At 41.5% G+C, this 25,673-nt stretch overlaps 1 protein-coding gene across 8 annotated transcripts in view; it reads left to right on the top strand.

Annotated features, from left to right (window-relative positions):
* The window catches only part of ptprt (protein tyrosine phosphatase receptor type T), a 287,747-nt gene that overhangs the window by 247,900 nt on the left and 14,174 nt on the right, over positions 1 to 25,673 (top strand). For 5 of the 8 annotated variants that reach the window (XM_046385023.1, XM_046385022.1, XM_046385019.1 and 2 more), the window contains 6 exons: positions 13,179 to 13,264; positions 15,035 to 15,071; positions 15,522 to 15,619; positions 16,283 to 16,399; positions 21,907 to 22,061; positions 25,199 to 25,334. In XM_046385023.1, coding sequence (XP_046240979.1) covers positions 13,179 to 13,264; positions 15,035 to 15,071; positions 15,522 to 15,619; positions 16,283 to 16,399; positions 21,907 to 22,061; positions 25,199 to 25,334 — 629 coding nt within the window. The remainder of the gene's footprint in view (positions 1 to 13,178; positions 13,265 to 15,034; positions 15,072 to 15,521; positions 15,620 to 16,282; positions 16,400 to 21,906; positions 22,062 to 25,198; positions 25,335 to 25,673) is intronic. The other 3 variants (XM_046385025.1, XM_046385024.1, XM_046385021.1) reach the window with 1 other exon arrangement.

Genomic DNA, 25,673 nt, shown 5'->3' with positions numbered 1-25,673 from the left:
TTGGCTTCCACTGTACATCAGTTGGGTCACCAGCCAGGGCCACCCACAGGGCCTGGCATTATGGTGGGCATTGTTGTTGGAATGAATTTCTTTGATATGCCAGGCCCTTCATATAAATTATAATGCCAGAAAAGAGAAGAGAGGCAAACAAGGGTGCTAAAAAGGGCTTTAGACGCAGATAATAATGTGATGACAAGATTTTTGTAGTCCTCTCAGAAGGCAGGACTCAGACAGGCTGATGACATGAACAACACTCCCACCACCTGTGAGAAAGAGGATGATATTGATAATAATGAAGATATTCAGTGTGTTCTTAAAACTCTGAAACTGTCCAAGCCTAAAATAATGATGCATTGCTCTTCAACTGCATGGCCAATTTCCCATGTCACACTGGCACACTAATGATGAAGCATTTTTCTGAACAAACAACACAGTTCAACGGTTTGAATGAAAATCAGAGGGAAAAAAAGCAAAACAAAACAAATGGCAACACAGTGAGTGGCAGCAGGAGGGGTTCAAGTCTCACAGAAGAAGAGGTTCAAATCGAATCTGTGTTTACTGGTAAAAGTCTGATCTGGAAAGTCATACTGGTCTCCATCCAGTGCGAGCACCTCTAACCCAAGCAAATGCTCAGTGAGCCTCGGCAGATCACATTGAGGGGAGTCTAATTTGTGGCCCGGCTTAAAGCAACACCCAAGATCTCAGCTGTAATCCTGCTATCCTTGTGAGGACATTTCACTCTCTTTGTCTTCACGCTTATCTTTCTCTTTCACACACCAACACATAGTTTTCACTACCCCCCCAACCCCCCTCTCCATCTCTCTCTCTCCCCCTATCCTTCTTTCTCTTTGGTGCAGTTTGAAGAGGGCTGATTTGAGTTGAAGTGTTAACACACTCTTCCTCCGGCCATCTGCCAAACACAAACGGTGGATGCCATGTTTGAAATCCCTTCAGCACACTGAATAAATGTTAATCTACCAACCTCCTGTCCTCCCTTCTCCACAACACTTCCCCTCCCCTCCTCTTATTGCCAACCTCTTTTCACCTCTTTTACTCTTCGGTCATCAACAGTCTTTTTGTTTTTCTCCTCCTGTCAACTTCCTGCTCTCCTTTTTTTTCCCCCGTCCTTTGCTCCATCTGCCTTCCACCTTAAACTTACCTCTTTTCCCCTCTCATCCGTCATTCTCTTCTCTCCACCTCCTCCTCTCTCATCGTGCCATCTCTATTCATCTCAACTGTCCTCTCTTTTATTTTAATTTTTTCTCTATTTTCACCTTCACTTGAAATCCACTTCCCACATATATCCTTTTTTAGTCCACTTATGCTTAACTTCACTTTCTTTCCTCCTCTTTCCTCTGCTCTCGATCCATCTATCCAGTCTGATTACCTCTGACAGTATATGGGTTGAGGCAAAGCGCAGTAGTGTTTCCTCATTACATGCATCTGTCTGCTTCTATTTCCTCCTCCTCTCCTCCTTCCCCTCCTCCTTACTTTTTTTTTTGCTTCTCCTTCTCAGCCCTCAGTTCATAGAACAACCTTCCCATATGGTCATTTATAATTCAACAGACGCATGCCTTCAAAATAAACAAAATTTATTGGCAAGCATTTACATATGTACAAGAGGGATGTGTGTGTGTGCATGAGTGCTTGTACATAACTGAGTGAGTGTGTTTGTATGTTATCAAGGAGAGTTAAGGTGAGGAAAAGTGTTTTTATGTTGGTTTTTATGTTTACTCCTACACAGCATATTTGTTTGTGGTTTTTGTTATTCTGTCAGTTAGCTTGTGCTTATTGGGATGTAGACATTAACAAAAATCATGGTTTAACCACGTGACACAGTACAGTGGTGTCAGTATTATATACAGGTTTCAATAAGGAAAGACAAGAAGTGTTTCAGCAGGTGCTATACATTTACATTTCTAAAAATACATGCAGCGTTGTGTTGAACAGAGCACTGCCACTGTCACACCTCGTATTTCTATCTGTGTTCATTCACAGATGACGCTGTGTGGCAAGCCAAGCCAACTAAGTAAGCCAAATTTGGACACGCAGACAGAGCACACTAAAGCGGCAGTAACGCCACAAAGTCTCATTTTCTTGTCCACGCCAAAAAGGTTGGGCTGGAAGCTTAGTGACTACTCATCAGGCAGGAGCTGAAGTATGTTAACTTGCTAGCCAGCCTGGCCTGCTACTGCTGGTCAATCACAGTAGCTACTGTAGGTTCCACCTATTTTATCAGTTCTGTTCCATTTAATATGTCCTTACTCTTTCAACATTACACACCTTTTCATGCAACAATAATAAAAATGTGTTTACAATGGAAAATAAAGCTCTCTGAGCTCGTAAGCTGGCAAACAGTCAGGCAGCAAACTGTTAAAGCTTAAAAATATCAGTTATGTTTGGAAAGAAATCTCAGTCGGAAATTGTACTGTAAATAAAACCAACAATATTTTGTTTTAGATGTCAAGAAAATATTTGGTGGTCAGCATTATTAGTGTTAAGCACCATGCCTAAAAAACCAGAGAAACGTCAGTGTCTGTTAAACCATTGGCTTGTTTATTTTCAGCTGACACCTTGTTGTGATGGAGACTACAGAAAACTTTGAGTATATTCAGTGTTTCTGTTTAGAGTGATGCCATGTAACGGATAAAGCAGCCCTGCATCTCACTTCAAAAACATAATTGTCTGTTATGGACAATGTCTTTATATGAGTTCTATTCAGAACATTTATTTTAGTGCAGAGTATCACTGATCAAGCTACTTTCATTATAATTCGTATGAAGTCAGCTCTATGTACAAAGAATAACATGAAGTCTGAAGTCAACATGGTGTTTATTTAATATTACATTCTGAGCCACTATGTCTAACCTGTGCATTCGTAATGGTCATTGATTTGCTTATTGATTTCTTCATGCTTCTTTTTTTCCCCACCACTGGGTGTACAGCACAGCAAGCCTTTAATTACTTCATTTATTTATTTATTTTTCCCTGTGGGGAAATTCATCTTTTCACTCTGATTTGCACACGCAGAAACTTGTAGAGAAGCAAGTGATGTGGACAGATGGAAGAATGATGGGTGTGAGTAGAGTTTACGTCTCTCTGAAAGCAGTCTATTGTTTTAATGTTTTTAAGTCATGTACATGTGGAGAATTTTGATTCCCTTCGTCTCCTCGAAGCCAAATATAAACTTTCCTTATTTGTGTTTGAGCAACAATTGCTACACTTTTGCTGTCCCCAAAATGAACTGACTGAAAACTCAAAAACACATACACTGTAAGAAATAAATTAAATATAACTTGTGCTGGCACTTTTTAATTTGCTTGAGAAGCAGGTTTCTCCTCCTAATTTGTTAACATCAGTTTCTCAGTTCTCTCTCTCTCCCCTGTTTTCCTTAGTCTTGCTGTTCATTATGTGCACTTTCTGGAGCTCTGTTTCACAAACACAAACAACAAAAACAGGTTAGCATTTGGCTACACAAGAGCTGTTTGTGGAGAAAAATTAAAGAAAAACGAGTGGATTTCATTGTTACTAATGACTTGAGATTAATCAGTCAACGGTCTGAGATGGCACACAAACAGAGCCACAGGCTGGAGAACAGCTCCTGTACAGCGAGAGCACATGTAGTCAGTGCATTGGTGGCTCGTAGAGGAACTGTTGAAATTCCTCAGTGCAGCAGTGAAGGTGAAAATCTGCATCGTGTTTGATCTGAATGTGGCTTTGTGCCACTGTATGCTCTTGTTTCTGATCTTTCATCTTCTCTGGATCTCTTTGTTTCTCTCTTTCTCATTTTTATTTTCTCCATTATTCCTCCGGTCTGTATATTCTCCTCTCTATTGATCTGTCTCCTCTTTCTGTTTCCACCTTTCTTTCTGTGCTTCATCCCTTCTCTGTATTTGCTTGCATCTGTCACTCTGTCTGACCTATCTCCCTTCTCCTGCTCTTTTCATCTTATCGCTCACTTACTTGACCTCCACTTACCGTCTGTGTCTCTGTTCTCTGTTGTGAATCTCTTCCTTCCTCTTTCTGTCTCTCTAAGACACATGCACAAACTCACCCTGAAGCCCTCTTTCCTTTCACTAATGTGCACTGCTGTTCAGGTGAATGAGAGTCATTACACAGGCTGTCAGTTTCCACCAGGCGGTGTCACTACGTACACACACCCTTCACCCAGTGCTACACCTCCAAGCATCGCTGGCATAATCACTATCCCCTACTGCATCATGTTGCTTCTCATTAAAGCAGAGGTTATTTGTATGGTATTGTGTGTGGGTGTGTGTGAGAGAGGGAGAGGAGATCTTGTTTTGTGAGTGTATATGTGCTTGTGTGTGAAACAAATGAAGGAAGGTTTTTCAAAACAAGAACACCTGTGTGTGTGTGTGTGTGTGTGTGTGTGTGTGTGTGTGTGTGTGTTAGCTTCCCCTCCTTCTCCCCCTCCTCTCTTATCCTCTCTGGTGTTGATTCTCAACACGTCTGCTGAGCTGCTCTGAAGTCAGAGCGCCAACAACTCCTCTGAAGTGTTTGACCAGAGAATCACAACAAATATTAGCATCCCTCAAGCTGTCTCACACACGCACACACACACACACAGTTATACAAATAAACACACACTCACACACTGGTAGCACATGGAAAATCAGTGAATAAGAAAGTCCTATATCTGCAGCCGCTCTCCACTCAGGCTTAAGTATAGATCAGAGCAGTGTAGTTTGCGCTTGACTGCTTGAAGCAGTGCAGCACCGCTGCGACATCACTCCACCTGCAGACCTACAGTAGGAAGAATTTATCATTTGTTTTTTGGAAACCGCTACCTCTCATTCTGTTTTCTCGTGTCAAACATTTTGCAGTTTGCAGTATATTATCTCGATAATAAATCGATATTGCTAAGGATTAAAAAAAAGAAGTGAGTGAGTGTAATGTGATTGTTAGCAAGTAAATTTAGTGTGACTCTGATTAATTAGTTTTATTTTCCAGCCAGTAAGGCAGATCTGAGAGTGGTGACAAAGTGTAGCTCTCTAAGGTAGCAGTACATAGAAGTATGTGCTTTGTGCAAAAGGGAAGAGTCTTTGTTTAACAGGAAAAGGTCTTTCCCAGACTGTTGCCCCAAAGTTGGGAGGACCCTCTTGTGATTTAGTTGTGATTAAGAGGTGAGTAGGCGTCCATTTTTCATCTCTTGCGTTGATTAATCTACTTTGAATAGAAATTCTGGTTTCTATAGTGTAAATAAATAATTAAATTAAACAATCGAGAAAACAGGATGAAAGTGATTCTCAAGCAAAGACTGATTACACTTGCCAGCCCCCCACCACCAGATGATGAAATGGTTTCTGTTGCAGCTCCCAGCGGGGGAGAAGCACACAGATAATGGTGATAATGAGGCTGATTTTTAACGCCAGCCACGGTATTATTGATACTGTTGACGGTGATTGCTGTTAATCATTGTTCCACTTGAGATGTGGTTGTGGGCAACAAAGACACAATAGTAATAATACATGTACAACTTTGATGCTGATTTTTAACAATTATTATTTATCGCCAAAAAACATCAGGTGGTGGATGGGGACGACGAAGCAATGATTTTAACGATGATTGTGTTTTTAATTAGAAGGTGGAGGATTATGAGTGATTATAGTTCATCTTTGCAGAACTTCAGGGGGTTGACAATTGGATATTCGTTGATAGCTGGTAATGATGAGCTGTGATCATTAACAGTGTGCGATAATTGATTGTTGATGGATTAATCAGAATTAATTAAGATATCCTGCTGTCTAGACATTTATAACACGCCCACTGAAGGAGGCATTTAACTTTCTTTTCAGACATCCATACAATTTCACTAGACTTCTGTCAGAGCACATACTCTTCCCCTAAACTCCTGGTGAAAAGGCAGTAAAGTGGATCATCAGGCTGCGGTTGTGACAGTTCCATTTCAGATTGAACCGGGGAGATGACGTGCAGGAACAGGCTGAGCTCGTCTCGACTAATTCACCCCTCATATACCTAATGAGTCGCTGTGTGCTATCATACCATCACTTATATGCAGATAACTTTTCCTTTTCCATCTGGCTCGTGAATGGTCTGCTGCAGGGGCACACTTGCCTTTCAACCGAAGAGAGGATGTTCCTTGGACAATCAGTAACAGGACACTAATGAGAAGAGAGGGTGTCAGTTGGTCAAAGATGATTTGCTACAAGAGGGGCTAATAGGATATAATGTATATCTTAGCTTCAAGCTTCAGCCATAAAATGAAAAAAACAAATGACTTGTTGGCTCTCTCCTCATTTGTTTTATGCTCCTTTGTAAATGTTCAGAGGTCAGTAAATTTCTGCCTTGATGATGTTCAACCTGAATGCAAATGTATTCCAACTAGGTATGGAAGCAATGGACATTTCAATATATTCTTAAGCCGTACTGTGTGTACTTGTGTATTGATCGTATGGATGGAGTTTACATACAAAGATTTGTAGCTGTGGTTCACTTTGTGGCGTGTTTAACCCCCCCACCAGCTAGATAGCAGTTTTCAGTAATCTGTGCTCAGCTATTTAACTCTTCTACTCAGACTAAACTGTGAATATTTTGTGTTGCATGTGAAGTAAATGCTTCGTTCGGTAGTGATTAAACTGCAGCGTCAGGACATATCCGCAGTGTTTGAAGGAGTAATAGTGATATCATAGTGACATTCAAGGTGCTGGTCCTGTCTCTCTTGGACAACATGGACAGCAGAGACGTTTGTGTGGCTGTAGTGAAACCCACTGTAGTGTTGTGTTACATTGCTTTAGTTCTGCTGTCTAACTTTCAAGTGTAAAGAGGCTGCTGCTCTTTCTTCCCTCCACCTTCCTCCCCTCCAGCCTCTCGTTCATCTCTCTCTCTCTCTGTTAATTCTGAAAGCCTTCAAATAGCTGGAAACAGCATCTTGAGGTGTGTGTTTGTGTGTTTAAGTGTGTGTGTAAGTCTACAACATTCTGAGTTGTTTGACACATCAGCTGCAGGGAGCTCTGGTCTTAATAGGCTGTTACACACTATAATACCCCTCCTGTACACGCGCACACACACACACACACACACACACACACACATGCATACTGATATGCAAACTGACAGAGGCACCACGCCACACCAACATGCCTACAAAGTTGCTGACTCTGTAACACACACATCACTTGAGCATTGAAGAACTACTGAAATAATTTCAAATATGCACACGCACATCCTAAAGATTTTCCAGAACATACAAGCATAGAGGGAAGTGAAAGATACACATTAACACACTTACACGCCACACACACACACACACGCACACTTGCACTCAATCACACATGCTATTAAATTCCCTAATGCCTTGAGCTGGGCTGACAGCAGAGTGTATACCGTGAGTGAGTTGAGCTCCATAGGGAGTTAACTGATTAAGTATATCTGTGACAGACACAATCCCTGCTTAGTGGCTACTGAAAAAGGAGGCGAGAAGAGCAGGAGGCGGAGGAGGAGAAGAGAGGGAAAGGAGAGGATAGAAGAAGAAACGTCTTGTTCAGCAGTTTCAGCTTGATACTGGGAGCATTTTTTGCTTCCCTGTAAAATACCATATGTTAATGTGGACACTTAATGTCGTCGTGCCTTTTTACATTGGTGTAGTTTGACAAGTAACTTTGCTTCTTATGTTTGTGCATGGAAGTGCTTTTTATTGTAGTAGCTTGATTGATTTCCTTTTCATAATATTGTTTTTTTTTAAGAAAGGAGCAACAAAATTATGCGATGATTAATAAGTCCTGTCTAGAAAGTACATTATATGCAACTGATGTGCATATATAGGAAGCGACACTGACTGAATGGAACACTACATTTATGTGCCCCACTGGAGTTGTGGGGAGGTGGTCATGTTTGATGGCAGGTATACAGGTGCTGGACTCTGACACTAGAAGTCATAGTTTGAGTCCAGACTCTGATCAGTGGTGGTTTGGGCAACACAAGCACTTTCATCAAGGTTGGGGAAACAAAATATTTTGTGTTAAACGTTCCTGAAAACCACTTAATACATTATCAGTGAATATGTGGCTGATAAGCTTTGTATGAGCATTCTCGTGAATTTTGTACTCATTCGTCCATTATTTATCCCCAATAGAAGTATTTGCTCTTGCAAATTACCTAAAGAAAAGGTCCTCAAACAGGAATAAGAATTTAATTCCCAAAACCCAGTATTGTTATGGAGAAAAAGGAAAAAGAACGTTTAGAAAGCCAAGGCAGAGATTTACAAGAGAAACAAAAAAGCCTTGCTAGTCTCTAATACATGTTTCAGTAAAGGTCATGGATCCAAATATGATCTGAGTTGGGCCTTTCAGGGGAGAAAAATTTCATTAGTAGTGTTTTCAGAGGAGAATTTCAACATTACATAACCAAAGTACTTCCTAAATATCTCTTTGCTTCATCAAGCCAGAACAATCTGCAGTAGACACTGGTCTTATAAAGCAATAAGAGGGCAGTATATTCATGGAACTGGAGCACAATGACTCCATAGATTATCTCCTGCTCCAATTAAGATATTTTGGGTCTTATTTTTGTTGATATGTAATATAAAACTTCATCATGACCTTTGATTTTCAAAAGCCACCGATACAGCTGCTCCTGTTTGCTGCTGAGGTATGGCAGCAGTCATTAGGGGCTGGTGGCGCCTTCTCATTCTGTTTGTGTGCAGCAGACTGTGTGCAGGCTCTTACTACATACAATCTGATCTGATGTCTCCAAATTACAGCTTTCTGCTGCATTCGGCTGCCCCTGCAAATCTCTCTGAGATAAAAACACAGAAGCCTATTTTGTTTGGCCTTTTCTGGACCTCTCAAGTTAACAACTTCTTCCCCAACAAAACTTTTACAGTGGCTGTCGGGGTAATGACAAGACTTTGGAGAGAAGGGGATTAAGAAAAAGGAGACAAGACAGAGATCGAGAAAATGGTACCAAAAGCAGAAAGTAGAGAGGAGAGGGGAGGAGGAGGCAGGAAAGGGGAGCGGGGGGGTTGCAAGGTTATGAGGAGAGGGAGACTCAGCAGAGGAGTGGAGCTCATTAATGAGTAATGGGTTCGCGACCCTTTGCCCTTGGACACCAAAGCTTCGGATGACTTTGTTGTTACTCCAGTACTGCAGATGCCAACATGAGCCTGAGTGCACATATCTACTCTGTATATCTATATCCAGTTCTAAATGTGGGAGACAGACTCAAACAGACCATAATTTTATTCCTATTATATACACTGTATGGACAAGAGTATTGGGACCCAAGACCATTACACCACATTCTAAATACACAGACATTAGTATGAAGTTGCTCCCCTGCTTTGCTGCTAAAACAGCTTCCACTCTTCTGAAAACTGGCCCCATACCACACCTGAATTCAGTAGTAAAGAGGTCTGTCCCAGTACATTTGTCTTTATAGTGGATATGAATATTCAATTCTGTAGTGTATTTCTATTTAGATTTAGATTAAGGATAACTTTAACATCATACTTAAAAGTGTTGCAAACGCGTGTCTGTATTTGAGGTTGTGGTCGGTTGCGTTTGACCTCTAATATTCTTTATTTATGCACATATGCACAAGTAGACTTCAGTTTCAATTCTGCTTCTCTGTCTCTCTCTCTCTCACACACTCACTCACTCAAACACACACGCATGCACACTGTCAGCCTCTTCAAACCTGTGGCCTGTGTCCAGATCTGCAGTGCTTGCAAGCCAATGCCTCCTGCCATCTTAGCCCAATTAGAAGCTCCCCTCCCTGGGCAGAACGAGAAGTGGAAAGGGCCCCTCCCTTCCTCTCTGCAGCCTCATATCTGTGGTTCTTGTGTTATGACAGCCTGACACTAGCCCTGTGTAATTACTGCTGTCTGAAGGAGCGAGACAGCATGGGGCAGGAGAGAGGAAGGGGGGGGGCGGGCAGGAGGGAAAAAGGTAAATGAAGGAAGGCAAGGTAGAGAAAGAGCTGAGAAGGAGGAGTGGCAGGCAGACACGGTGGGCAGAATCATCTGAGAAAAGATGGAAGAAATGTGAGAAGAAACAAATGAGAGGGAGAGAGGAGAAGACGTGAAGTCAGACGAGGAAAAAAAGAGGGAGAGAAAGAGCAGAAGGCTGGCAGACTACCCCCTGTTGTGTTTGTTTTTACGTGCAGAAAAAGTGTGTGTGTGTGTGTGAGAGAGAGAGAGAGAGATGGTTTGTGTGTGAGAGAGCTGTGAGTAAGAGTGTGGGTGAGCTGATAGCTGATGACAGTATCTTGTACCGGCAGAGTGGAGTCATGCTGCCATCATTGTTGCCGCTCAGCCAGAGCTAGAAAATTACTCTGATGGAAGCTGTAAAAATAATTCTGCTCAAGGTGATCCTAGAAATCATAATCAAGGAGGTGATGTGGTGGAAGACTCTGTATTTTATGCGACTATGCTGTATGTTTAGTGAGGTATATCGGTGCCAGTGGAGCAAGTTGTGTTCGTGTAAAGCATCTGGAGATGGGTGTTATGGCGATAGGCCTTATGGATGAGGGGGAAGGAACTCATTTAAAAGCTTGTAATCAGGCTACACAAGTCTTTTGAGTCAGATTAGGTGGTTGCGTTGCCTGAAGTCCTGTTGTGATGGGGCAGAGGGTCGCATCAAGCTGCAGGTTAAGTCCCAAAAAAAGTAAACCCACAACACCTTCTCATCCCAAGTCGCCCCCTTGAACATCTCATCCACACTTTGGAGTCTGGGTCTTTGTAGACCCTCATGAGACATCTTCAATGCGTGATCAGATATCACATCGATACCTCCCAGGGCATAGATTGGTCTTCTCGTGTTAAGTCAAAATATGAAAAATACTTTGGTTTTAAATACTGCTTTCGCTTGCCTCTCATCAAACATGAAGCCAGTTTTGGCAGCAAGCCAGTAAACACATTGTACAAATGGGCTCCAATAATCAAGTTTTTACAGGTTCATTGAAAACATGACACAAAGTAAGCTCCTCTGCAATTTTCTGCTACTTCTGATTATTTTTACTCCACAGGAAGCTTCATCTCATGACAGCCGTGAATAGAAAATTCATACATCTATTCTAAGATATGCACCAAAAACACAAAAGTGTTAACGCCTACTTGACAAAATGATTGCCCCCAAGCACCCGCTGTAAACACAGAGGAAATGGGTTACAATAGATGGAATGAGTCATCAACCGCACAGTAGATCTGCTCACACAAAAGCTCTATTTTCGAGGCACAATTGCTATTTGAGAATTGGTAAAAAAAAAAAAAAAAAACAACAGAAAAAAACATCGAACCTTTACAAAATGATTTTTTCAGCTCTATTGTAAATGTGAAGGCTTGCATCATTTAAAATTTCACATTCAGTTCTTGAAGTACCAACTTGTGTTTTTCCAGGAGGTAAAAATCCTTCAATGGCAGAAACGTAGTGAAGTTGTCCTCTCACAGCTCAGAAGTTTTCGATGCAGCTAACAGACTAGCTCGCTGGCTAACCACAGCCAGCTTGCTGTGCGATGGCTTTAAAGGCTCCGCCCTGCTGTGGCTTTGCATCAGTAAGTGAAGTCATATTCAATAGCATTTCAGTGACTTCAAAGAAACAGAGGTGAACCTTGTTTTCCCCTTCTGTTGCCAGTTTTTTCTTCTGATTCCCCCTTTTCTCCCAGCCTCTATTCTCTTTCTTCTCCATCCCACCTTATGCATGCCAATTTCTGCTCCACCTCTTCCTTCTCACTTCTCTTCTACTTTCATCCTCTTGTTTTGTTCACATCATCTCCCACTCAGTCACCTGCTGTCCGCTGCTGTCATTGTTCTCTTGTTTTTTATTTCTTTATTTCTTTCCAAAGCTAAGACCATTAAGTGATTCTTATTTGTGGCGGCAGTGTTTTTATAATGTGGTCATATATCTCAGGGTAATGAAAATAAGAGGGGCGAACTGGAGCATGTCAAGATAAGAAAGAAAAATATGAGAGTGAGAGAGAAAAATAGACATAATCATGTTCGCTTCATCTGCAATTACCTGTCATCGCCACATCACGGCTTAACAAAATCACTGCCTGCCATTAGCCCCCCACCCCCACCCATGGATCCTAATACTAATAATATGGATGGCTATTAGAGCACAGAACAAAATAACTGACATTCAGATAAGAGGGGGGAAAAGAAAAAAGCAGATTTAGTTTTGATTACATGTACTGTGGCAACAGCTCACACTGCTGAGCTGTGGTTGAACTCATGTGAACGACTCAGATTCCATCTGATCTTTAAAGCAGGCATATGTTGTATTTCTTATGTATTGCGTTGAAGTAGTAACATATAAGAGTTCTGATTTATTACCATTATTATGGTAACATTAAGCTACACTTAACTTATCCCTCTGGTATTTCTCTACCACTTCACTCACCTGACTCATCAGTTAACCACCTGTTCAGTAGTTGAAAAAACCTGGCACATTTTGACTTTCTGTAGTTGCTGCTCTGTTGTTTGTAACTACTTTTGTTCACTAACTTGCATTGCTGCATTTGGGTTCAATCATAAAACATATTCTTATCTGCAAAAAAAACAATTCAGGCATAACTTGAATGGACATTTCTGTTTGAGTCACAACAGCTAGATTTTCATCACAACTGTGATGACAACAGTTCCCATGATCCCACACTACTTTGCTATGCCATCAAACTATGTGTTTAGTTTCTATAGTCTAAATTGAGAGACCCCTAAGGGCAGAACATGACATACTGTGTGTTATACCATGTTGATGTTGATCTGACTTACATAATTTCCCAGTGACTTGTGCATGGAAACATCAGCAGATGGTGGAGTGCATGGGTACATTGTTGTAGTTTCGCGAGCCTCCTCCTCCAAAGTCTGCCAGGTGTTGCTCAGCTTTCTCCAGTTTATTTGTGATATGGCATTTCTGTGGTCATGGTTAGTGAAAAATTCCTTTTTTGTACAAAAACATTTGTCTATAGGAAACATTTTTTGCTAGGAGACAGGAGTTGAGCCATGGTCAACCAAGGCACACTTAATGGTAGGAACGTGGACCATTTCAATAATTTTGACAAGCAACCAGTGCTGGCATTTTCCTGTTCCTGTTCTGTCTCCCTGCTTTGGGCTTGGTTAGTAAGTTTCCCATCCAGTCAGTTAGCTTCTCCGATCTGTGGGTAAATGTAACTTTAGGCCTGTTGTATTTTTGTGCTATCTGACCCCACAGATGATCACACCAGAGTTCGACTGCAGCTGCTGGACGGGGACCCCCACTCTGACTACATCAACGCCAATTACATTGATGTAAGTGTTTGCGCGCGCGTGTGTGTGTTCTTTAATGCTTGTGATGAACTGAAATGTAAGGACCCTCATTTCCTGTCCCCTGACCCTGAACATATGCACACTGTGCCCTAACTCGCACCACATCACATACAGTTCTGTTGCTCTTTCTTGGGAGAAAGAACTTAACTTTGTCCTGACAAACATACACACACACACACACACACACACACATTTACATACAGGAATTTACCGTAGAACTATTAATATCAGAAATGATAACGTATTTGACACCCTTAATAGACAGTTTGTATCCATAATGCTGTCTGTCAAAGACACTCTGAGTAGAAACAGAAAACAAACATGAAAGCGACTACCTGTATCAAGCCTTCCAGGTTTAACCTTAGAAATATCTAATCAAACAGTGAAGTATCTGAAATCTATGATGATACCAAATTGTATGAAACGCACACACACACAGACACACACACGCACACAGGGTATTTACCATGGTTACCACAACCAGTGGAGACATCTGAGTCCCATTTCTCTTTTTTCTTTTTTTTTTTTTTCTTTTTTTTGAATAAAACAACAATACTGATAAAATCATCAGTACTAGAAATGATTATTAGTTTCCAGCCTTCCTCCTCCAATATCTTTTGTCCTCAATTACTCATCTCTTCTTGAATTTCTTCTGCCCCCCCCGAATCTTCCCACTGTTTCCTTCTTTGTCCTCCTTCCCTTACACATTCATCCATTTGTTTCCTCGTCCTCTCCTCGCAGCGTTCTGGGCGTTGTGCTTTGCTTATCGCTGTAATCTCTCGCTCACAGCCTTAAGTAGTCTTGATGACTTTGGTACATCTTTTTTTTTTTTTTTCCTCCTTCAGTCCTCACAGACAAGATGAGCAGAAAGAGTGCATCCCCTCGGTGAAGATGACGTAGTAGTTAGAGCATGCATGGTCTTAATGACAATATGAAAGTGATCAATGTTTTTATCTCAGCGAGGTTATCTGTCTCATAGGGAGCAATGTGCAGGGACATGAGGGGGGAAATCATTGGTTTGAGAGCCGCTGCTTTTCATCTCTCCCGTGGAGGGAAAATTAAAATCCTCTCTATTATTTAATTTGATGTTTATTTGGGAAACGACCTTGAGTTATGTTTCTGAGGGGAGTGGAGCGACTGCAGAGGGAGACGGGACAAATGAAAACAGAAAAATGGAGGGGAGGGAGAAATTTGAAGAGGAGGAAGAAGGAGGCAAACTGACGGATGGAGGGAATGAGAAATGTAAAGACAGAAAGTGGACAGAGAAGGAAGAAGAAATTGATTGAAAGGCAGAGTATTGAAAAGAATGATTGAGAAAAGAGAGAAAAGGAAAAAGAGTAAGTAATCACTTCAGCAGGGGGAAAGGGGAGGAATGTCGAGAACTGGGAGAGGAAATGATGGAAGAAGACGGAAGACATGGAGTAACAAATGTAGAAAAGAAAGTGAAGTCAAACAAGTTATCAGGTAAAAACAAATAAGACAAACTGACAGAAATGAAAAGCAAAAAAGGAAATGTAATGATAAAGGGATAAGGAAATGGGAAATGAGAGCTTGACGGCAGTTCGTGTGTTGATTTTGAATTGCAATTTTTCCATTTTACCCGTATGGAAAGACACCGAAAACATGGATAGCACGTTAAAAACTGAGGACAGTTTGGAGGAAAAAATGGAGACTGCGGGAGGAGGAAATCGACTGAGATGACAACAGTATGGAGAGGTGTTTTTAAGCTTCCCTTTTGTTCCTCTCTCACAGGGGTACCATAGACCCAGACATTACATCGCCACACAAGGTAATTAAACTGACGTGATGAGTGTGTGAGAAGACTTTATGTGTGATTCTACATTTGTGCAGATACGAATGTGTGTGTGTAAGAGTGTGTGTGTGTGTGTGTGTAGCAGCCACCTGGTAAATGTCGTCCTCTCGGTCTGGGAGGCTATTACCACAACCTCCTAAATCTAAAGCGCCGTATAAAATCCCCCTGACAAATTTAAGACCCCATTACCTCAAACCTCCGAACCACTATCTGGGATTGATTGTGTGTGTGTGTGTGTGTGTGTGTGTGTGTGTGTGTGTGTGTTCATTCGTGTGCGCGTTTCCCTGTTTGTGTGTGTGTGTAGATCTGTGCTGTCAGTGCAGGTGACGTTGGAGTTTGTGTTAATGCATACATACACCATGGATGTGCTCTGCTTGTGTGTATCAGTATCTGTATATCTCTAATTTGTGTGTGTGTGTGTGTCAGGGCCCATGCAGGAGACAGTGAGGGATTTCTGGAGGATGGTCTGGCAGGAAAACTCAGCCTCTATCGTCATGGTTACCAATCTGGTGGAGGTGGGCAGGGTGAGTTCATCATCCAAGAAATGACAAAATGTATGTGTTTGGTGAAGAGCCAATACCTGTCGAGGTACAAGGAATTCATTAAGGTATCAAGTTTTATTATATTTTGTAGAATCAAATCAAATTAAGTAAAACCCATATTTAAATGTGCACAGTCAGGTGCCATAGTTCATAAAATTATCCCAAACTTTCCCTCTTAAAATCTGTATTATTGATAAGAGATGGTGTGTCGATCCTCCGTGTGCTTCTTAAAACTGATTAGAAACCCGGCTGCCTGCATGCACGGCCAAGAAATCAGCATTCTGCAGGAGAAATCTGGCTGGAGGTTCTCTAATCCCTTACTGCGATTACGGAAACAAGTTTTGCGTTTACACCATGTTTAAGAAATCAGCTTGCTGGAGAAAACCTGCTGTAACACACTTACTTAAAAGCATGTGAAGAGGAAAGCAAGAACAAAAAAATCCTCTTTCAGATGTCAAATAATGAATGTCTGCTAAGTGACTATACAGTACATTGTGCTAAAGAAGCAGTACGCATCTGGATAATATTTATTTTATCATTCATGGTGATCAGCTTGACCTCATCCTTGTCCCACTCTGTTAATGCTCATTTGGTGATAATGGCTGGCATGTAATATGTCTATACGTCATGAATTGTGTTTCCCAGGTGAAGTGTGTGCGTTACTGGCCGGATGAGACCGAGGTTTACGGAGACATCAAGGTGACCCTGATAGAAACTGAACCGCTGGCTGAATACGTCATACGCACGTTCACCGTCCAGAAGGTAAACACCATCAACAACATTTTACAAAGATATTGAATTTTTTATGCATTACTTTATAATGAGATCCTTAATCCAATGTGCCATGGGAATTCCAACATCGGTATATCAATATGTTGTGACTCAGCATTTGAACCTCTTCATGCTGTCTATCTGCTCACTTCAACTCAGTTACTTATTGCTTCCATTTGGTGCAAACCCAAAACTTGGATTAGCATTACAGCCAGTGAGTGACTGGAGATATGAGGCGAGCGAGCAGCGTGTCTAGTTTGTTTCTTGCTGTTTAAGAGGAGGCTTGAAAGCATAATTGTGGCTCTTGTAATCAGGCAGGAGGGATTTGAAAGGAGAAAAGACAAATGGAACAATGTAGCATCATTGTTGTGATGCTGTTCTTCAAGGCTTTGCTCGGTGAATGGATAAAACAGCAGAAACACGCTTCACAACAAGAGAAAAGGCTCTGGCCCAAATTCTTGATTTTCCAAAGACTTTGTTTACATCTTCTGAGTCCTGCTTTTCCTCTCCATGTTGAATCCAGCCTTTCTCTGTTTTTTCCCCTATTTAACTTCTTTATTTTTTATTTGCTTCAGTTAGTTTCTGTTGACCTATGTGCATTAAAACATTGCTGTCAGAGCACTATACAAAATACTACTGAAATTGTTCCTTCTTGCTGTTTTTTTTCTCACTGTCTTTCTCTCCTTTTTCCTCTGTCCTGTATTTCCATCCCCCTTCACTCGTGCAAAAGCAGCTTATGAAGACGAGTGTTCAAGTCCTCGCTGTCAGCTCCTTTAGCAAGCCATTAATCCATGCCACCTCTACGCATGTGCACGTGTGCGCACGAAAAGTACTCTAAAATTCAAAGGAAAGCTGACTTTGAAATGCCTGCCATTTTGCAGAATGCATTAATACGTAAAATACGAACACACACCAGATGCACACACTCATTAACACAAAATTGTCTGTCTTTACTGTAGGTTTTATGAGTGTGTGTGTTCAGAACAAAAGGAAAGAGAGTCTCTTGTATACAGGTTCTGCACCACAGTAAAATAGCTTTAATTACAATGAAGACGAGGACCTTAATGAAAAGGTTTATTAATTGCACGAGATTAACCAAGCGCTGTGGAAGAGTTACTCAAGTGTCAGAGTGAGACTCAAAGAAAGAGAGAATCTGTGTACATGTCTGTGAGAGAGAGATGCAGGATGAAAGGAAAACAGCAGATCACAAAAGATATTCAGACATGTCAGAGGCAGAGTGGTTATGGGCAAGTCTGCTGTGTTTCGGTTCCCCACTCTAAAATGTATTTATTCCAAAGTGTTAATTTAGCTGTCAGATTAGAAACTTTGCTCAACCTACAGTATGAATAAGTGGATGGTAACATTAATTCCCTGACAACCTTAGCGCTGACGCTAACGGTGAAAAAACCCACTCTGTCGCAATTTTGAATCATACAGTTTTCAGGAACACAAATTACTGTCATAACCGTTAACACTAGATCAGTGTTTGAAGAAAAAGAGCCTTAAATTCAGGAATTGTCTTGATTTAATCTCATCCAGACCTTGTTACCTTGTTTTGGCCTAGATTAGATCTGATAGCAGGTGAATACCAAACCATACAAACAAAAACCTGCAACAGGTTAGTCCACCCAGTGCCCCACAGTCAGAACAGCAGAAGAGTAAGCTGCACGATGGCACTCATCTCTGCTGAAACCAAACAATCGCATGCCCTGCGGACGCCACGCTGAACGGACTCAGCTGTGTATACAAATCTACAGGCCAACAAACACAGCTCTGAAGACGGGCACATATTAGACAGACAGGACAGATGGTTTGAGAGACGTGCAGGCCAGGCTGATGTCAAACTGGAGAAACACGCCTTGAATCGGGTTGAGACACAATTTGATTAACTGTTTACAATGCTGAGCCCCCTCCCCACCACCACCTCCTTGACTCTCTTTCATATGAGGGTGTGATTGGGAACAGGTATTGTTGTTTTTCATTTGACTTGGCGTGGACCCTCCACTCAGGTGGGTGTGGTCTCCTCATTAACATTGACAGGTGTTAGGTGTGTGGAGAAGTAGTAGTCAAAATTAGCACTGCCTTGCAAAGAAAAGGAGGCGCTGCTCTGACATGAACATTTATCACTGAGAAGATGAAATACAAATGAGGACAGTCCTGTTTGAATAACACGGTTTCTCACTGAAATGAATGAGGAGCTTTTCTGAAAATGAACTGTAGAAAGATTGGTCTTTCTTTGGTCTGCATCTTCTGCATGGTTTTGCAATACCGGATTTAAGCTCTTGAATGGAGGACATGGCAACACATACTAAGGACCAAAGGGACTTTGGTTCGCTTTGTCTGCAGCGCAGAAAACTCACACCGATGTCAGGGTAAACTTGTGTTTAAAGAGTCTGTACACCGCAGGAACGAGGGCACGGGTTCAGCTTTCAGATCAAGAGAAACCCTGTGCTGCATGGCCTTGAGAGGGATGCTGAACCTTCACTCATTCAGTCAATACAAATCATTCCAGAGAGCCATGGGACTGTTAACAATAAAACACTTTGATCTGAGAGGCAGCCTGAGAGCTTTATATCTGGATTTATTATATGATGTTTAAAAAATATAGACATAAGCAACAGCATAAACAATTTACATTTTCTACGAAGACAAGCGACTTTTAAAACCAAGAGATTGTCACTAACATTTGTCACTAATCCAAATGCAAATTAGTCTTGAATTGAAGAACACACTTTAAGGTCACCTGTTTCTGACATGTCAAGCACTGTAACGTCGTTGTTTTTTAACTAACCAGTCATGGAGGACCACCGTCTATCGATTTATGGAATTTTTAATTTTACCATCACAAAGTCGAGTTATCAAATCAATTTCTGGGTTTTATTTCCACTATGCCTCTCTTACTCTGTTTATGTCTTCCCCTCCTCTGTATTATCTCTTCCTTCCTTTCTTTCCTTTGTCAGATCTCTTCATTCTTCCCCACACCACAACTCTCCCTCTCTTCAGTGGCCTCTGCTCCTTCTCAATCACGGTCTCCTGACCTTTGCCCTTGTCTCTCTCTCTCTCCTGGTGGTATCCCTGCTTCTCAGATTATCTTAAGGCCCTCTGCCAAAGCAAGCACTTCACTACAACCTTGTCCGTCTACCAGAAGCAGAACGGGAGCTGCACCAGCAACAGTTTCCTCCCAGTGCTATTCTTAGAGAGTAAACTCAACTGAGGAGGACATGGCTCTCTCCATTTAAGCTCCATTTAGTTTAGAATAGAACAATACAATCGATTGCTTGAATTATTAATGCATGTAGTGCTGTGGAGAAAAACTGAACCCCTGGAAGCTGAAAAATGGGTCATACATTTCTTAGACTGGAGCTGTCAAAAAAATGGGAAATTTCTTCATTCCATGAGGAGAGAATCAGGTCAGAATTCAGAGAAAGAAACAAGCAGCAAGACCACTGAGCCCTAAGGCTGCTGAGGTGCAGTTATCTGACACCAACAAGGTGGCAAACACTGTCTGAGTTTTGCTGTTGACAGGTCTAAAATTATCAGACTACACTGAGGCTGTTAGGCTGTCCTGGATATTTAGTTTCAAAGTGTGTGATGTGCTTGGATCAAATCCAGACGTTTGTTGTGAACTGGTCCTATACGTTTATATTGTTTCACATATTAAATGGCTGAATTTATATTTAAACATCACCTCTGTGGTTATAGAGTCATTCGATCACTTCCTCATATTTCTTGACCATTCAGGTCAAGTCAGTTTTATAAAAAAAAACAAACAAAAAACACAAATCACGGTGACTCAGTGGGTTTAGCACTCTGTGCAGTGTACATATACAGTGTGTGCCCTCTGCAGTTAGACACTCAATTCTAGTGCGGGGAAGTTTAGATATATAAATGTTAACAGGGAAAAAATGCAAGAATAATGTTCAGAATAACCACAGAATATACAGATTACAATATCAAAATTTCTGATCCATAAGGATAATAAAATATATGTGAAGAATGTGGATCCAGGAGGACAACTGAGCAGCTTGAGGTTCCTCTCCACCGTGATGACCCGGAAAAGATGATAACTAAAATACACATATATAAAGACAGTTATGCAACCACAGCTGAGAGAGGGAGAGGGGTTTCCAGAGAGGAGTTCAAGTTAAAACAAAGAAGAGGAGAGAGAAACATCTAACTTGCAGCTTAAGGGAAACAGTAACAACAGAAGTTAGGAGTTTACAGTTTGTTAGAGGGGTTCAGAGATTCATTGAAACTGAGACCAACCCACTGACAAGGTGATTCAGCTCAATAGGTGTGAGGGCTGAACTCGTTTAGAGCACTAAATGAAGGTTAAGGCAAAGAAATGAGTTTAAAGTTTAAACTCTCGATGGAGTCAGATTGTCTGATGTCAGCAGTGAAGCTAAAGAGAGAAGCTTTAAAGTGGGAGGACCATTTTCTCCCCGAGCTCATGAAAGCATGTAATCAGACTTCGGAATTTTCGTTGCAGGACGGAAGTTATTCTGCGTCTTTATCTGCTAAGTCCGAAATGCTTCCACCACAATTTTCAGTCATTATTACTCGTCTCCCAGGGAGGCCCTCTGATGTGAGGCTTAATTACTGTGTTGAGTATCAGAATGTCATTTTTGGCTTCAGTTTAATAATATCCCCATTGTTAAGACAAGAAAGTATTTACCAGCCTGTTATGTTTCTCAAAAGTTCACAATTAAAATGTCCAGATGCTATCTCATGAACAACCACAATGGATGGTTGTTGCTATCTAATTTTTCTATAATCTCCAGTGTTACGTGCCAAAATGTCTGTTTCTGCCTCCCAGAAGTAATAAGTGGTGTGGAGTCCAGTGTATTTTCATATTGATCTTTAAAATGGTTTCCTTTTCTCTGATGTTTAACTTTAATTGTTCTGCTGTGTCACAAAATGATATTTTTCCCAAAAACTTGATTTGTTTTTCAAGAATTTGAATTGTAATATAACAATTCAAACCGAATGAAGGCAAAGTAACTGCTCGATATTTTATACCTCTGTGTAAATTAGGTAGCTTAACCGAACGACGGCATTTCCTCCTGTAGGAATTTCCCAAAACGGCCATCCTGAGATTTGTGAAATCAATTAATCTTTTTTATGGAGCCAGAGTGGCCATCAGTTTCCTCAAATCTCACACGTAAATTAGGCAAATGAGCCACGATAAGTCTTCCTGTCTCTCATTCCCAGAAGTGGCCCAAAGTGCCATCTTGACATCCACGAGATCGATTTATTTTCCATCTGAAGCCAAAGAGGCTGCATGGCCTCTAGATTCCTGAACTCCCCTCTGTAAATTAGTCTGCTGAACCATGATATGTCTTCTTGTCAGTCTTTCCCAAAAGGACCGTGGAAAAATTTGTGAGTGCCATGCATTTGTCATTATCAAGAGGCGAAATGGCAGAGAATGGTTCTCGGCACCTGCCGTTGTAAAATATGCAGCTTGGCTCTAACATCTCTCTCCTGTGTGTGTTTTTCAGAAGGGTCATCATGAGATCCGTGAACTCCGTCAGTTTCATTTCACCAGCTGGCCCGACCACGGCGTTCCCTGTTACGCCACAGGACTGCTTGGATTCATACGACAGGTCAAGTTCCTCAACCCGCCTGATGCTGGGCCTATTGTGGCACACTGCAGGTAAGCACACAGAAGCACACACACATTAAGTACACTCAGGTTTTGTGCAGAAGGTAAACTTAATTCCCTGATGTTGTTGGTCAGTGGCTGCACAGAGCAGACAAGGACAAACAAATAACATCCACTCACTCAGTTGGTCAGCCCCACCGGCATGGCAGAGAGAAAAAACAAGAGGGCTTTACAGGGTCAGGAAAACACAGAGCACACACATAGGCACAGGGAAGGTCCTTTATAGGCTTTTATTTCTATATAAAGGTGTCTTACCAGTTTTCTGATTAAAGTGAACGCACACTGACACAAAGAATCTGTATTTTAGAGTTTTGTATGATAAAAATTAACATTGTACACAAAAACAAATCAAGGATATTTTCACAAGAGAAACAGCCTCACGTTCATTTGTTCAAATCTACAATACAGCCAGTGTTTTCACCTGACAAAGACCTCCAGCAGCAGCAGCAGTCTTACAGTCACTCCTGTCTGTCAGGAACAAAAGCAGGAATTGTGTGAGTCTGTTTCCTTGTGACCATGATTGTTATCATTCTGTAAGTCTAACCATATAGTTATTCTTTCAACCATGGCAGCAATTACAAATAATTCATGTGGCTAAACTTGACCTTCCCAAACCTTAACTAAATCATGTTTGTGCCTTAGCAAACATAACCTTGAAAGTGAAAGCGGCAGAACAGGAAACAGTTAAATGAATCTTTTGTAACAGCCATTTGTTATGGGAGGCACTGACTAATATTCATTGGTAGATACTAGAGACACTGACACCAGCTCACTTGACTCTGCTATGAACAGGTCATGATCATACAGTTTTGTTTTTTGTTTTGTTTTTTTTCAGATTACTCAATTCACATTTATTGAGTTGATTTTTAAATGCAATAATTGTATCATATGTTTCTTTTATATCTAAAGTAAATCAAGTGACGGATCCATCTGTGTTACACTGAGTTACGTTGCTGTCAGCATTTCCTCCGGTGCTTATCAGTAGCAGTATGACCACGCACACACAACCACACACACATCAGTCTCCTCTTGACCATAAATTAGATCAATGGTGTTAACCTTTAAAAAGTAGGCAACAGAGGGGGGGGGGGGGGAAGGAAAAAATTCACCTTCCACCCCACTGTCTTACCACCACCGCCATCATCAGCCAGGAGCAGAAGGGCCAAAAAAAAAAGTGACGGTTTTAAGATCCCCATGGTGACAGTAATTTTAACCTCCGTGTTCTGTTCTTTATGGGAACAGTTCAACTCCAGGCTCAGGTTGTCAGCAGGCGCAAGTTTTCAAAAGGTCACTACTCTGACAAGCTATGGAAAACCTGACTGGAGTGGATTCTCCGTATCAGCATGATCATTTCATTAGGAGGTCCACCTTAATGCACCACGTAGCTTTGAACCGGTGGCCACAGAGGGGATTCAACCCTTAGGCTGCCATACAGTGCTTGGTAGCTGCTCATACTGTACAGTCTACATACGTACGTTTGTTTTTGACGGTTCGGACCATTAACCTACAACTTTACCTTCATATGTCACTAATAAAATACGGTATAACGTTCGACACAATACTGTCACAGATAATTCAGAAATCAGAGACACACTCCTGGGCTCCAGTCGCTCTAACAGGACAGGCAGACACACACAGGGACAAAGACACACAGACGGAGAGCGTAAGACAGCGGTGGACAGACGAATGCTGCGAGCAGACACGTAAACAGACAGCTATAGTAAAAGTATGTGGACAGACAGGCAGGAAGTTATGGCAGTCACTTCCAATTTCCGGGGGCGCTCTGACGCTATTGGCCTGTGTCATGAGGCTTTCAAACACACACATACACGCATGCACATGCACACAAAGGCCCAGCAGTATTCTGGTCTCAACATTAATCACAGAGGTTGACAGGTAATCTGCCGAGGCGCTCCCTCCTTTTCTCTCTCTCTTTCTACGTTCTATCTTTCCTTCTCTCGTGCTCTTATCTCTCTCCCTCTCTCTCTCTCCCTCCTTCTCTCTCTCTCTCTCTCTCTCTCTCTCTCTGGGAAGTGTCAGGGGATTGCGAAGTGAAAGATAGGTTCCTCCCCTCCCTCTCTCCATCCCTCCATACCTCATCCCATCAGTTCCCTCTCCATCCATGACTCCTTTCCTCCCTTGATCTCTCCCCTGTGACGACCACTTCTATCACTCCCAATCACTAACCGCTTTCCACCACCCCCCCCCCTCTCCCCCCCCCCCCCATTCAATACATCCATCCATCTGTTCATCTGCCCCTCCATCCTTCTCTTCCCTCCAGGCATTACTGTTCAGGATGTGTCGCCTTAACACCTGACATGGGGCATTAAAGTCTCTACATGTTTGTGTGTGGAGAGAGAGAGAGGCTCCATCCACACTAAACTCCATGTGTATTTCGGGCATCACGTGGGCCATCTGTTTTTCTGTCAGACAATCAATAGAGACTTACAATTTCCTGTACATAATATGACACTTAATAATATAAAAATAAGACACTTATTCAGTTCAGTTCAATTCACTCCAGATATCAGGGATACCTATTAGTAATTATAGACGGAAGTGGTTGTTTGTTCAAGCACCGAAAACTTTTTTTTTTTTTTTTTTTTACATTTTCCTGGCATTAAGGACTTGGACATAAATAAACAGTGATGCTTATTAGGCGTGTGAAATATTCTTTCCCATCATTTATCAGAGCGCAGTGTCACTTATAGTGATACTGTGAGAAACTTACTTCTCTGCTGCAGCTTTTAATCGGGTTTTGGTCTACGAAATCACTACCAGTATGGCTGTGTGTGGGTGTTTTAAAATGACAAAATTTTATCTTGTATGTTACTACAGTTGTGAATACACTCTGTTTTAGAGCCATGGATGTCATTACCAAAAGATGACTAATCACTAACATTTCAGCCGTGATTTGTAAGTGATGAATGGGTTGTTTTGCTCTCTGCAGTGGGTATGATACCAGAGGTATTTAAAAGGTTTAGTGTTAAGATTTTGGTTTCTGGACAGAGGTCAAATGAACAATAAATACTTAAAAATCATAAGCCCAGCTAAAGATTCAGAAGTTGTCTGTTTCCTATTATTATTTATTCAACACAGTTTCAATATTGCGGTGTATGTCTCCACAGTGCTGGTGCAGGGAGGACGGGCTGTTTCATTGCAGTGGACATCATGTTGGACATGGCAGAGAATGAGGGTGTGGTGGACATTTTCAACTGCATCCGAGAGCTGAGATCACAGCGAGTCAACATGGTCCAGACAGAGGTTTGTGTGTATATACATAAACAACACACACACACACACACATACACATTTTCTCTCTCTCGCTCTCTTTATTTATTTATTTTTTTTTTGTACTTCCGTATTTTTGTGAAAAGTTTAATGTGTGTGAACCATCAAGAATATGCACTCTGTATTTTTGGAAAATTTCCCAGTGCAGTATGGAAACAAAGAAAACACAAGCAGCTTATGGTGGAAAGGAAGACTTAATTTAAAACTAAAATTTGAAACATAATCAATGGTTTGTCCTATCTGTATCTCCAGAAATACTCCATCAAACTCAAGTTTATATGTAAGAAAACACAGTGTACTGGATTAGCTTCA

Source organism: Scatophagus argus, chromosome 3, assembly GCF_020382885.2.
Source record: "Scatophagus argus isolate fScaArg1 chromosome 3, fScaArg1.pri, whole genome shotgun sequence".
NCBI classification, from domain to species: Eukaryota; Metazoa; Chordata; class Actinopteri; family Scatophagidae; genus Scatophagus; species Scatophagus argus.
The sequence above is the reverse complement of the archived record's forward strand: the minus strand, read 5'-3'. Positions and strand labels throughout refer to the sequence as shown.